We start from the raw sequence: 14,437 nt of genomic DNA, 5'->3' as shown, positions 1-14,437 counted from the left end.
CAAAGCCAAGACTCCAGACAGACAGAAGCTCTGTTTTTTTTTTTGTTTTTGTTTTTAAGGCATTTTCGCCCTACGTGGCTAAGAAGCCTCTGGGTCTGTGGGCTCCTCTCCTCCTACCTCTGACATCTCCTCAGTCGGGCAGAAGCTTGCTACAGGGAGGAGGAGCTTTACTTCCTACCTAAGCAAGCAGGAAGGACAGAGAACCCGCAGAGCCAGGCCACCTAATACAACGACCATGAGACACGTGGGGTTATTTAGATTTGAATGAACTGGAGTCAAGGAAGTTTCCAGTCGTAGTGGTCACACTAAATGCTCCTGTGGCTAGCACACCCGACAGTGCAGACAGCACACATCTCCAGTGCTGCAGACAGTTCTTCCGGCAGCACTGCTTTGGGGAAGGTCTCAGGGTTGCAAATCAGCCCACCCCAGAACAGGAATGCTACGTGTGGACAAGGTTCTCCCACTGGCAGGCCCGGACAGAGGGTTTCCACGTGTTCTGGCTCCCCTAGCGAGGCAGGTTAGGGCGTTACCGTCTCACCCAGCCAGCTGCTGAGAATATTGGGGGGTACTGACAAATAGGGGTAGAGGAGTGAGCCTCGGAGGCCAGCCAGGACCACAGGTGGGGCAGGTACCTTCGCAGGGAGTCGTGCGGCAATGGTCTTTGAGGTGGGAGCAGTTCTTGCCTTCGTAGTCCTCGGGACACTTGCAGAAATAGTCGCTGGCACGGTTGTAGCACTGGGCACCGTTCTGGCAGGGATTGGGCTCACAATAATCTATGTCCAGCTGCCAGGAGCAGGGAAGGGGGAGAGGAAACAGAGGTGTGATTAGAAGTGCTCTGGGGCAGCAGTTGCTGGAATCTGACCCCTTCACCTCCTTCCATTTGGAGAACACCCTACATAATAGACAGTTTTGTCCTAGAGACTGTCCAGGGATGCACGGCAAAACAGGGCAGAGTGGGAGAGCACGGAGTTGGGGGCACAAATGGACAGGCTGCCGACACTGTGAACAAAACCCACTCCTTGGTGTCCTTCCACCTGTGTTCACCGAGCAGAAGTCCCTGGTCACTGGATGGTAACAGATTTCATGGCAAGTCCAGAGATCAGGAGGGAACTGGGCAGGGGTGGGGAGCTGCTCTGCTGTAGAAACTTGGCCTTTGGAGGTTCTAGCCCCACTCACCTGACAGAGGTTTCCAGAGAAACCAGTGGGACACAGACACTGGAATCTGTTGATTTCATTCTGACAGTGACCCCCATTCAAACAGGGGTTGCTGGCGCATTCATCGATGTCTCTCTCACAGTGATCGCCTGCATAGCCAGGTGGACAGATACAGCGATAACCATTAACCAAATCCTGGAAGAGGAGAAGGAGGGGGGGAGAAACACATGCTTTTTCCTCTGTATTCCACAAACATGGGGCCTTGGCAGTCTAGCACACCCGCTGCCCTTCCACTGAATCCCTGACATCGCTAAATGCCCAGCCTCTCGCAACGTGTGAGAGGAATTTCTATAGGCATGCCTTCGAGATGGCTCCCAGGGGGCTGGGAAGGTAACAGGAGCCCAACTGAAACTTGCGGAGAATCACTTTTCACCTGCATTTTTAGAATCTCAGAGGGATCAAGCTCTCCCAGGGTCACATGTATCTTAACAGATTTGTGTCAATCAGTAAGGTTTTCACTTAAGCAAAGATTCACATACCCGACAGGAGGCATCATTCTGACACTGGCCAAGGCAGTCATTAATATCTGAAAAATAAACAGGTTGTCGTATTAAAGAGGCAATTTACATTGAAATTGGGCTTAATTGAAAAGCGTTCTCCGCTCAGGACAGATAAAAGCCTCAAATCAGATGTCCTGTGTGCTTCTCTTGACATGCGGTTATTACACTGGGTGGGAACCCTCCCTCATTCCTCCAGACTGAGCGAGTGAAACTTCACATCATTGTTTTAGCCACCTTATCAGCATACGGCTGTTTTACCGGCTAATGAGCTGATAAAGTGCATGTTTTCATTTCTGCACTGACCGCTCCCTCCCCAAAAACATTCCCTCTCTGAGGTTTTCCTTTTACCGCTCAAGTCTTAGAGCCGGAGCTGACATAGAGGCTGAGGAAAGCCTTTAATACCCAAGTTTCAACAAAAATCAAAATCGAAACAAAGGGACTCACTTATGTCACAATTCTGACCCGTCCAGCCAGGGAGGCAATCACAGTAGTAGCTCGCAATCAGGTTCTTACAGGACTTGGCATTTACACAAGGTTTGGCCTCACATTCATTTGCATCTGAAAGAAAATGTGGAGGGGCATTGAGAAATGGGAGATTTACCCCCCACTCCCCCACCCCCGCCCAAACACACCCTATCAATAGTTAGTCTGAACTAGGAGACGTTTTAATAACCTCGCTAAATCAGAGACTAGGTTCCCACTATTTGGAACAGCTGATCCCTCTCCCTAGCCATTACCCAATAAGGAATGCTAATTGATAACTTTCTGGCTGGTGGTTAACAACTGGCCCCCAACAGGAGAGCAAAAAGCCACCAGGCATTGCTGTGCGAGCGCGGCGCAGCCTAGTTGCTGGGATTTAAATGTGGCAGGAAGAATGCAGACAGCTCATTCCTCATGAGACCATCCCCGTGGAACCCAGCTGAACACTCCTCGGACAGACGATTGACATGGTTCAAGGAATCCCACGACTTTCCCACAGGGCCTAAAGAGCTAGGCCATTAGCATTCAAGTACCCTCTCCCAGGCCCGCTGGACTCCTGACAATAAATTACTTTTTAGTATGATGGTGTGCAAACTCACACCACTAGCCACAGGCTCATCTCCAGTAACAACTCGGATCCATAAGGGCCAACCTGGGTGCCCGAACTTCCTTACCTAACTGGCACGTTTTGCCAGTCCACTGGGGTGGGCACACGCACTTGAATCCATTAACCAAGTCCTGGCAGGTGCCCCCGTGGGAACAGTTATTTGGAGAACAGTCATCAATGTCTGTTGGACAAAAGGGAAGAGGGTTGGCAATTTAATCTCAGTCCGTTTGACAATTAGATAATTGAATGCCAACCCTCACATGAGGGGCCTTCACTTAAGAGCCAGACACCTGCTCTAAGTGACTGCTATGACGATAAGGCCTGATTTTAGCTTTAAATCCTCCACTGCCCCAGTTCATTTAATCCCCCATCTAAGCAGCAGGAAAAGCCAGCTGGATCCCCAAGAGCATCACCACACTGCTAACATGGGACCTCTAGCTCTGTCTACTCTCTATTTTTAAAGATTTTATTTATTTGAGAGAGAAAGCGCATGGGAGGAGGGTGTTTAGGAGTAGAGGGAGAAGCAGACTCCCCGCAGAGCAGGGAGCCCGATGCAGCTGATCCTGGATCTCCAGGATCATGACCCGAGCCAAAGGCTGACTGAGCCACCTGGGCACCCTACCTACTCTTTATTTTTAAAGCGAAGTTTCAGCGTGGCTCAGAGGTAGCTAAGAAGAGGTAAGGAAAACTGACTCTTTTCTGGTAGAAAACTTCATTCTTCTAATTTTCTCAGAGTTTTCCCAAAACCACATAGCTGGGGGCCCCACATCCCACTTCTGCACTTGTCTCTAGTAGCCTCTTCCTCTGCTGCCCACTTAGGAAGTACCAGGCTCTCTTGTGATCTGCTCATTGATTCTACACAACCCTAAGAGACGGGCATTGCCACTGTCCCGTTCAACAGGGCACAGAGAGGTAACGAGTGGTCCTACAAGAGGCAGGTGGGGCCAGGGTGCCAGCCCCTGTGACCCAACCCCAGAACCCACATTCTTAACCAGGCATGCTCTACTTTCAGGGTGCTGAGGACAGTGGTTCTTAGGCCAGGTTGCACCTGAGAGACCCAGGTGCTCGCGAAAGAATGTGGACTCCCCGGTCCTGAGGGGAATTGTGAGGACCCCCTCATCTGCACTGTCCAGCACTTTGGGGGTTCTGATGCGCAGCCAGGCCTCAGAGCCAGGACCACTCTGTGGCCTGGGTCTCTCTTTTGGGGCCACCCTCCACCCATGACCAAATTGAGGAGTGGCTACCTCCCTTGCCGGCAGCCTCTCCATGGCTCCAAGGAGAAGAGCTAGGACTTGATTTGGAGGCAGCAGGGCTCCAGGGAGCACTCACAGAGGACGGGGGTATCCCGCGGAGAAGTCCCTTCTGGTAGCAGCCACACCATGCAAACTTGGCTTGGTAGGAGGAGGGTGCCCAGAGACTTCGGGTGCAAGGGCTGGAAGCCCAAGCCAGACTCCCCATCAGACTGCTGATGGCACCTCCCCCCTCCCACCGAGACAAGACTCCTCACTGAGACCTGCCCCCAAGCCCCACCTCAATGCAGTGATCCTCTGGAAAAGACACGGGCCCAACCCCAGACTTACTTGTGGAACACGTGGGGCCCGTCCAGCCCGGAGAGCACTCACACTCGAAGCCCAGCGAGGTCTCCCTGCAGCTGCCTCTGTTGTGGCAGGGGTCGGACAGGCAGGCGTGCTCCGCTGCGAAACCCGGAGGGCAGTGAGCAAGGGGCACCCGCGTGTTTCGACCTACGTCCTCTCTCCCCGCAGCCAGTCCCACGCCTGGGCCGCAGCTCCAGCTCGCCTCGGACAAGCGGGAGCGAGCCCGGCTATAGGCCCGCTGTGTCCAGGGAAGGCAGGAAGCCGGCTTTCGGCCTAAGTGTCCCCAGCCACATTCCAAGGCGGCTCAGAGCCTCAGAGCCGGGGTCACGCCCCCCGCGTGGGCGGCATCACCCTGAAGGAAGTTTAGGGGACCCACAGAACCGCTGGGGTAACAGGTCTTCACTTTGGAGGATATTTTCGTCCTTTTATGAGGCCTTAAGGGTATTGTTATTTTTTTGTAAACTCAGAGTACCAAAAGAAAAAAAAAAAAAAAATTAAGCCGAGGGCTCTCGGTCCCCCCGGACCGCTCACCGATCTCACAGTTGGGGCCCGAGTAGCCCTCGGGGCAGGAGCACTGGTACTTGTCAGGGCCCGTGTTGCTGCAGGTGCCCCCGTTGAGGCAGGGCTGCCGGGTCCCGCAGTAGTTGAGATCTGCCAGAGAGACCGCGCGGGGTCAGTGGCTCGCAGGCGGCACAGGCTGCTCGGCTGCCACGTTTCTAGCGGGGGGGCCCCAACCCCCACCGTTCCTCTTTAAAGACTAAAACCAGAAAAAAAAGACCCCAAGCCACGGCCTTAAAGGCAAATTCGAACAGATTCAGAATTAAGTCCCTAGAAATAAAAATAAAATAAAAGTGAAAGCCCCACGACAGCGGCCGCACTCCTTAACTCTCCCGTGAACCCCGAGGCCCCGTCCCGCCCAGGGTCCCACCCCCAGGAGCCTACCTTTGTCGCAGAGCTGGCCGCCCCAGTTGGTCTCGCAGAGGCACTGCCAGGGCTCGTTACAGGTGCCGTGGACACACCCGGGGTGCGGGATGCACTTGTCGCAGTACAGGCCTTGCCAGCCGTACTGGCACCTGGGGACGGACAGCACGCACCCCCCCTTTAGTGCTTAGAACATTCGGGGCGATCTGCACCATTTAAGTGCAAGGCTAAGAAGTCCAGGCCTTTCCTGCCTTGTTTCATTTCTGGTGACAGGACAGTGGACTCGCAAGGAAGGCTTGTGCGGGGGCTCCGGCGGGGGCTCCGGCTAAACAAACATTTTCGGTCCTTGGGCCGAGGTCCCCTCCCAGGCGGCTGCCGACAAAAGCAGGGCTGTCTGGGGAGAGGCCGGCGGGGGCTGACCTCACAAAGCCACTCTCTTCTCAGGCTCACAGGGCTGCGCGACGGTGGGGGCGTGGAATAAACCAGTCCAGGGCCCCGGCGAGCGGCTGCGGAGGCACAGGAAGGACTCTCGGGTGACAAGAGCCAGTGAAAGTCGTCGCAACCGCGGCACCGTCGGCCACTTTGCCACGGAGGCCTGGTTCTTTGTCTAAACAGCAAGTCACCAGTGCACAGAAACGCAACAAGACACCCAGTGAGGCAGGAAGCCACCTCCCTGGGAGGCTTTAGGAAATCAAAGGGGGGGGGGCACCCTCCTCTGGCCAAGAGGAGGCAAAGATCTCGGAACCCACTTCTGCAGGACAGGTAGCGGAGCCGCAGCACTTGGAACCAATCCCACAGATAATTTATGGCCCACTACCGGGGCTGCTTAAGCTAATTCATTTTATAGTGATTTCTCACTCGGGGTGGGGGGGGGGGGGGGAGGAAGAGGTCAACTCGGTTTATCTAGTATTGGGAAACAGAGTCAAGTTTCCTTCATAAGCGTCTCATTAATCGGACTCTTTAGAGGCCAACGGTGCCTTTGATCCCCAAACAGAAACACAAACATAAACCTTCACCTGGGGTGGGAGAGAGGGCAGGGTCTCACTCACTCTCCCCTCAAGTTTTAAGCCCTCAGAAACTTTAACTGCCCTCTTAAAACTCAAGCTTTAGTAAACAGGAGAAAGCCCAGAGAAGGTGGGGAGAGCATGGAACTGGACCTGGGAAAAGCCACAGTAAGAACGACCAGCGCCCTCCCCCACCCCCAGCCACTCAGCTGTAACTCTGGAAAACAAGCACCCCCAAGAAGGAAAGGCTTTCCGTTTCCAGAGAGCCGGAGGCAGGCTAGCAAATCCTTATCATGGGAAAATTATAGGGATCCAGCTAATAGCTAATCACCCACGGCCAAGAGTCAACTTAACCCCTGAGAACACTGACTAACCACTTCCTAACTTCCACAAACAAGCCATCCACACCCCAATTCAAAGAACCACCAGAATGCGTGGTTTAAAATTAATCAGACAGAGGGTTTGGCTTTGTGTATAACAGAACAGCAGTCTAAATGACCGTGACCATTCAGAGCAGTAAGAAAAAAAAAAAAAATCTGGTAGAAATTTTTTTTTTTTTTAAAGTGGACACTCAAGTTAGTGGGAGTTGGGGGAGGGGGTTTCATTCAGGAAAAGATCATCTTAGCTTGAGAGCTATTAAGAGGAAACTGATTCGGAAATAGCAGTATCCTTACTGTCTTCTCTTCCTTCCAAAATATGGATGGCGACACCTCTTCACTTTGCCTAATAAAAGAAGAGGCAGCTGAGGACCCAACCTCACCTCTTAATTAACGAGAGCTGGATCCCCAAGCATAAAGAAGAAACCACAAGAGGCCATGGATGACTTCAAAAGAAAACAAATAAAAATACTGACCCTAAAAGAGGCATCTACAAAGTTATCCCAGTTTAATAATACATGATTAAGGTTCTCATGAGAATTTGAAGTGACTTTCCTCCTACAATGATTCATCATTAAGTTTGATATTATTGGCAGGCTTGCAATAAAGCAAGCATGTGCACCCAGGAAAAGGAATCTGAGTCTACTTGGGAACAACAAAACCAGTGAAGTTTTCTCATGCGGGGATTAAAAAAAAAAAAAAAGGCAGCAAAAACAAACCAAACAACAAAAAAACACCACCTCTGTAATACATAATCCATAGGACAACTTACAGGTAACTGGCCATTCAACTATTTCTGGAGCAGGACACAACCTGAGCTTCCTCAGCTAGAAGGTTCTGTTTTGATTTTCCTTCAAGGTAGGCAGAACAGGACAGGCTGGGAGACTATGCAAATGACGTGTGGGAAAGTCACACCTTAAGTAAATAAAGGCACCGGTGCATGTCTGGGCAGGGAGTGGGAGGGGAGACTTCGAAAGAGAAAGGGCTCCGTTCTGGAAACAAAGCCTGTTGTTCTGGCTGGGAGGGCCCTCCCCTGCGCAGCCGTTCTGATGACAGTAGCAGAAATCCGAAATCGCGGCGGCCGGCCTCCCGACACCCATCTGAGCAGAGCAGGCCCAGAGTGGCGAACAGCGCTGCTCATCTGACTTTCTCTAGAACACCCTTAAGAGGGGCGAAGGTAGGTGGATTCCTGCTCACACTTTGACAGCAATGCTGTCAACTCCAATGCTCAGCTGCCACCAATGGGGCTTAGCATGCCACCACCCACGGCCCAACAGAAAATAAACCTCTCTGACATGGAGGAAGAGACAATGCCCGGTCAACCTGGTTTGAGTTTGCTTCCAGCTGCCTCAGTTCTCACTTTGGCATCAAGCCTCAGAGCAGTGCTCCCCGCTGCAGAGGAGGGGAAGAGACGTGCGCCGGCGGGGCCGCAAAGTAAAGACCAGAGAATTCCCTGCAAAGTGGCAGTCCCCCAAACACAGAGAACAGCAAGATCGCTCGGTGGGCTTCGTCAAGATGCAGATTCCTGGGCCGAACCCTGGCCTGGGATTCAGTGGGTGCGGTGCAGCACCCGGGAATCTGCATGTCCAAGTCCCCAGTTCATTCAGGGAACTGCGGACGTGAACACTGAGGTTTGGGGCAGTGATTCTCAAAGTATGGTCCTGCCAGCGACATGGGCATCACCGGGCGGGGGGACGGGCCACTTATTGGAAATGCACATTCAGGTCCCCCCAGACCTATGGGATCAGACCCTGCATGGTAACCAGAGCGGTGGAAGAGAGTCCACTTGAGATGTGCTGGTTTAGTGTGTTTCGTTTGCCTCCCTGGGCTCAACCAGGGTAGCTCCTGGGGGAAAACTGCTGGGCCCCAAGGATCCTCTCAGTGTCACTAAATCTGCTAATCCTTCAGATCTGAGAGGAGGGGGAGGCAAGTGAGACTGTGTCAGAATGTCACAGGCACCAACACCATTTCCTGAAGCAAGTCTTTCCCAAATTGGCATAATGTACATTTCAAGAAGGTTCCAAAAACTGTAATCATGAAGCAGTTGGGGTGGGTCTCTGTTTGGCTTCTGCATTGTCCGGGACCATAAAAGAACAGACTTCAAAGGCCAGCAGCAAAAGTCTACATTCATCAGGCTCAACTGACAAGATTCCAGCGCAGCCATTAACCTCTCAGCACCGGCCTGGCTCCCGCCTGCAAAGGGGCCAGGAGATTGTACTAATCCCATTCTAAAGAATGCTCGGCTGTCCCCTAGTGATGGGAAAAGTGGGGGAGGGTTGGGAGACCGAAAACCAGGTTGGGGGAGGAGACAGACTCAAAGAAACCCACATCCCTCCATCTCATCCATTAGCACTTTAAGGGGAAGATTATAAAAACGTGTTATCAATTTACAGAACAGTTAATACATGAAGTCACCGACTATGCCCATAAGAGTTTTTTTTTTTCCTTCCAAGAGAGAAGTGTGCACATTCCACCAGACAGCTGGTATAATTTAATAAGCTTCGGATGTGCCTATTTGGTTTTTTTTTTTTTTTTTTTTAAGCTTTCTTGTCCTCCAAAGGAAAAGAGGCATGTTCACAATAAATTCAGTCCCCCTCTTGCATTAAAGGATTAAAAAAAAAAAAAAGTTTAGTCATTTACCTGCAGTCACCTGGGAGTTTGCAAGATCCATGCTTGGGACTACAGCCCTGTCGGCAAATAGCTATAAAAACAACAACAAAACACACACAAAGATGAGTCAAGCACATGGTTTCTTGCACCACCACCACCACCACCACGAGAATGGCCCAGTACATTAAGCCTCAAAATCCATGACTTTAAGAGATCTCATGTCAAGTCCATTGTAAGGGAAGGAAGATGGGAGGTGCCCAAATAGCAAATCCAGCTTTAAACTTCAAGGCCATGCTAGCAGCTCTTCAAAACATGATACTACTCAGGGACTAAATGGGGGAGGGGGATCTTCATTCTGAGGCTCTCCACAATAGCTAGCGAGCTCCCTGTCAATTCCCACCCTCTCCAAAAGAACAGGAGCTGTGATCCTTCCTCATCTCACCACCCTGTCCCATGAGGGCACATTCAAGATGAGCCCCAGCATCCTTAACCCCCTCATCCCCACCCCCTAGAATGCCCAATGTCTCAAAAATCCCATGGGACTAACAAAGCCAATGAGGCAGGCCTCATTTGGCAGGCTAATCCAGAGGCCAGATCTGGTGGTACTTCTGCAAAGTATCCTTGCAAAGGAATTCTTTTTCCTTTCATTAAAAAAAAAAAAAAAAAAAAAAACAGATAAAAAAAAAAATACTCAACATGGTATCCCAGTAATCATTACTTATTTTCAGAATACCAACTACTTTAAGTACGTCTGCTAATTCTTTCATTTGGATCCCGGAAATGCCATCCCTTTAAAACTCTAGTGATTTAAGAAAAGCTCAGGAGACCTGCAAATTCCTCTGTGTCTTGCCCTTCAGTCAATTCAAAACCTCCCTTTCTAAATTTGAGTGTATCTTGAAAGAATTTACCAAATTAGGTGAAATAAGCAGAGTACACTAATGTTCGTGAGGGCCTACACTGGTCAACTAGAATTACCCACTTGCTATGAATTAGAAGCTTTGTAAAGGTACAAAGCACAGATAATTCTGTGAACATCTGTGACTATGCAGTTAACTCCCTGAATCCCAGGAGAAGCTGGGACAACAGACAGCACATCTGAGAGCTTATGCTGCGGTGATGGGTTCGACTCTATGCAAGTGTTAAAGCTCTGGTTCACCACTCACCCCATCCCCCTCAACACCACAGCCCCCGAAAACACCTCGTAAAAGCTTGCCAGCAGATGGCCGTGAACTAGGGGCTGTCATTTGCTGCAGGATCACATATTCAGGCACTGAGCTAACCCTGTCCCAATTAGCATCTGCTTTAGGTCAGGTTCCTTAGAAGCAGAGCCTGAGACAGGGGTTTGGGTACAGGAGAAAGGAGTTGAAGGCAGCAGATGGGGTGGGGAAGGAGCCAAGCAGAGGTCTCAGCTGGAATCTGGCTTTAACGTGATCCCAGGGGAAGCCCTGGCGTGTGAACTGTAGCACAGAGTGCAAGGCCAACGGGGGGTGGGGAGTGGTGGGGGTGGTGGCTGGCCTTTGTACCCCCATCCAGTCATTCGCAGACTGTGAGCTGGAGGGAAGAGGCATGGAGTGGCTGTTTGGCCAAGGACAAGGCTCTAGAGAAGGAACAGCTGTGAGCCGTTAGCAGCCAACACTCAGCAGCTGGGGGAAAGGGGAGTACCAACAGCATCTTCAGCATCTTTGTGCTTCAGGCCTAGAAAACAGCCCAAATATCCCCCCATGTGAGATAGCCACTTGACTGGGTGGGGGTGGGGAGAGAACCTGACACCAACAGTGCCAGCCACTCAGAGCTGGTTAACCCACCCAGCACACGCCTGCCCACACACCTTTGTTACATTCTGGGCCCATCCAGCCCTCCATGCAAGTTTTGTTGCCATTCTGGTCACAGGCATAGTGTCCAAAGAAGTCATCTCTGGGTCGGCAGAACTTGTTGCAGCCAAAGCCATAGTAATAGTCATCACAGGTGACACGGATCTGATACTCAAAGTGGGCAACCCCTGTGTTCTGCTTCAGTGTCTGCCACTGCCTGCTGGGGTTGATCATGCCTGAGTGAGAGGCCTTTTCAATAATGCTGTCGGGCTCTAGAGACAAAACAAAAAAAGAAAAAAAAAAAAAGTATTGATTTGTATTAACATTTACACCAGAAGCTTCTCCCCTGACCATTTTGCCTATTTTTAACAATGAAAACAAACGCACATAGTACAAAATTCAAACACTACAAACAGGCAGAAAAGTGAAAAGTCTGTCCCCCTCCCCAGAGGCAGCCACCTTTACGTTTATTTACCCTTTTATTTTTTTTAAAGGTTTTATTCATTCATGAGAGGCACAGAGAGGGAGAGAGAGGCAGAGACACAGGCAGAGGGAGAAGCAGGCTCCACGCGGGGAACCCGACGTGGGACTCGATCCCGGGTCTCCAGGATCAGGCCCTGGGCTGCAGGAGGCGCTAAACCGCTGAGCCACCGGGGGCTGCCCTATTTACCCTTTTAAACGGCTGTGTAGTATTTCCCTGTCTGGGAATACAGTGAAACGCGTTCACCTAGTTCCTGACATATGTGCACTTAGGCTATTTTGACCTTTTACCAGTGAGCAAAGCCATAACGAACATCCTTGAACCGACTGCCCATGTGCGTGGTTCTAGTGTAAGAGACCTCCTAGAAAGGGAAGCGCTGGGTCAGAGGACAGTGCACACAACCCACATCCATCGACAGACGACCACGAACAAAGGCCTGTCAGCCTGTCCTGCCACCCGCACAGGAAACTGGCTTTCCCGACGGCGATGCCAGCACAGTATAGGTTACCAAACTTTCTGATCTTTGCCTGATAGGTAAAGACGGATCTCTTACTTTAATTAGCATTTAATTAAGTGATGGTGAGCACCCTTCCACGTGGTTACAAAGCCATCTGCATCTGTTCCTGTGAACTGTAACCTGTTTCTCTCCTTTGCCAAGTGCTCTAGTGCGTTGCTGGCCACACCAATTTGCAAAAGCCTTTTACATATTAGAGAAAGCACCTTATTCCAGGTAAAGGTTAGCAATCCTCCTCTTCTGGTTTTAGTTTTGGGTCTTGCTCTAGAAAGACTTGGTCTACTTCTAAACTCCTCCCTGGAAGCCAAGGGTAGAGTTTTAGGTCTTTAAAAATTTATAAACTTTGCCACCTTTTCAGCTGGCACTTGTACCACGAACTTGATGTGCTTCACCTTTCACCTTTGCCCAGAAGGCAGAGGGGAAAGTAACACACCCCAGTTTAGGGACAGGTAGACTAGGGGTTTTTCAGAGCCAAGTCATGCTCTTTAAAAGGTGCCTATTGAAAATGAACACGCCCAGAGCTCAAGCAGCCAGCTCTCACTCGAGAGGAGTAAGAAGTGGTCCCTGCCCTGAGGTCACTTATAATCTAGTCAGAGAAGAGACAGGTTCAAAAATAAATCCAACCGCCAGGTGCCAGGAGTCCAGGGGAGGGACGGGAAAGGGAAACAAGGCAGTAAGTCAGCACCACAGCCTGATGTGGTGTTTGTTTTCTTAAACCTGCCAGCACCAAGCCTTCACTGCCTTGTCAAGGGCAAGGCCACCTTCGGGAGACTGTGTTAGGACCTACTCACAATGTCTGTGATTCTTACCCACCCACACCCCTGTTTTTCTAGGACCAGCGCCTGTGCTCATCTACAAGATTATGCAAAGCCAACAAGTGACCAGGGGAGGAGGAGCTCCTGAGGGGCTCCATCCACACGAGTTCCAGCTTCGCCCCAGCATTCACCCTCTGGGTTTAACTGTCGTGTGGGCAGGACAAGCGTCGAACAAGCCCACATACCTGTAGACTTACACCCCAGCACAAACAGAACCACCTGCAGATAACGCTTTACTAACATGAAGTCTTACAAATAACACAGGTCAAGGAATGACAAAAATGTCCCTCCATTAACTGTGTGTTTGCTCCGTGATTCAATTAAAAACTGTAGCGAGCTATTACCATGTGATTATGAGATCTTAATACGGGAATTATTTAAACACACGGCTCAAAGGCCTCCAGCATCTCTTGGGCAGGTAACAACAAACAGTTCAGACAAGAGTCTAGGGTAATCCTAAAGACACAGGCTGACAGGTCATTTTCAACAGTTCAGTTGGCTTTCCACCTAGGTCTAGAAAATGTGAAAACTATCATTCTGGAATCCTCACCATGGCTAACAGATCCATAGAACCAGCCTCACACCTGTGTGGCAGGTTCCTCCCAGCAGCTGGAGGTGGTGGTGGGGGGGGGGGGGGGGGGGGGAGTCATGGGTGCAGGACAGACTTTCTGGTATCTGGTTGTAGACATCAACTCTGCTACCTGCTTCTTCCAAGCTGCCGCCACCTGAATTGCACGTCCTCTCATCTTGGGGCATAGAGGTGTATCCAGGGGGTATTTCACCTGGGGGTCCAGCTCTATGACCGGAAGAGGATGTTAGCAGACCCTCCTGTGATCTTCAGCTGTGTGAAGATGGAGCACGTAGCCCCCACAACAGCCTCGCAGGCCAAGGCAGAGGTAATAAGGCGAGTCTGAGCATAACCTTGAGGCCACGCCAACCCACAAACCTAGGACAGGAGCTTAGTCAAGGTGCCTAAGCTAGAAGGAAAACCTGGACTAACACTTATTTGATCTACTGAGCACTGCCATAAACTGAAACCGTTTGCACTGGGGGAGAAAAGAAAAATGTGGGTCTTATATAGTTCTGAAAGAGAAGAGAAATGGTCTCAAGAGGACTAATGCCAGGAGGGCCAGGCTTTAGGCAACAGTCTAACACTCAAACAGCACCTGGGCTTCGTCGGGGCCAATCTCTCTACAGAGCCTAGGTGAGAAGGAATCCTCTGTCCTAAAACTCAGGGTTCTGCCTCTCATATGAAACCAGAATTTTGGCAACTTGTTTGGCCCCCAAAGAGCAGCCAACTCCATCTGGGTTGCTACACATCCTTAGGCTTTGCCCTCATGGAGTACTGCCTCATGGGAGGGACAGAGGGTAAAGAGTAATAAGCAAAACATTCCAGGCAGTGCAAACAGCATGTGCAAGGGCCCTGCGGCAGGACAGAAGGTGATGATGCATTTGAGGACAGAATGGGGACTGGTGGAACAGGATGAGGATTTGGATATGGTAGAAG

General features: G+C 50.8%; 1 protein-coding gene across 1 annotated transcript in view; it reads right to left on the bottom strand.

The window, feature by feature from the left end:
• Positions 1-14,437, bottom strand: part of JAG1 (jagged canonical Notch ligand 1) — a 35,693-nt gene that overhangs the window by 9,034 nt on the left and 12,222 nt on the right. Inside the window, exons 4-13 of the mRNA XM_072800065.1 lie at positions 11,138-11,392; positions 9,340-9,400; positions 5,340-5,470; positions 4,929-5,048; positions 4,383-4,496; positions 2,870-2,983; positions 2,160-2,273; positions 1,695-1,741; positions 1,177-1,350; positions 633-783 (exon numbers count right to left, since the gene is read on the bottom strand). Of these exons, the coding sequence (XP_072656166.1) occupies positions 633-783; positions 1,177-1,350; positions 1,695-1,741; positions 2,160-2,273; positions 2,870-2,983; positions 4,383-4,496; positions 4,929-5,048; positions 5,340-5,470; positions 9,340-9,400; positions 11,138-11,392 (1,281 nt within the window). The remainder of the gene's footprint in view (positions 1-632; positions 784-1,176; positions 1,351-1,694; positions 1,742-2,159; positions 2,274-2,869; positions 2,984-4,382; positions 4,497-4,928; positions 5,049-5,339; positions 5,471-9,339; positions 9,401-11,137; positions 11,393-14,437) is intronic.

The sequence above is a fragment of the Canis lupus genome, chromosome 26, assembly GCF_048164855.1.
Source record: "Canis lupus baileyi chromosome 26, mCanLup2.hap1, whole genome shotgun sequence".
NCBI classification, from domain to species: domain Eukaryota; kingdom Metazoa; phylum Chordata; class Mammalia; order Carnivora; family Canidae; genus Canis; species Canis lupus.
Note: the sequence above shows the minus strand (reverse complement) of the source record. Positions and strands in the feature narration are given on the sequence as shown.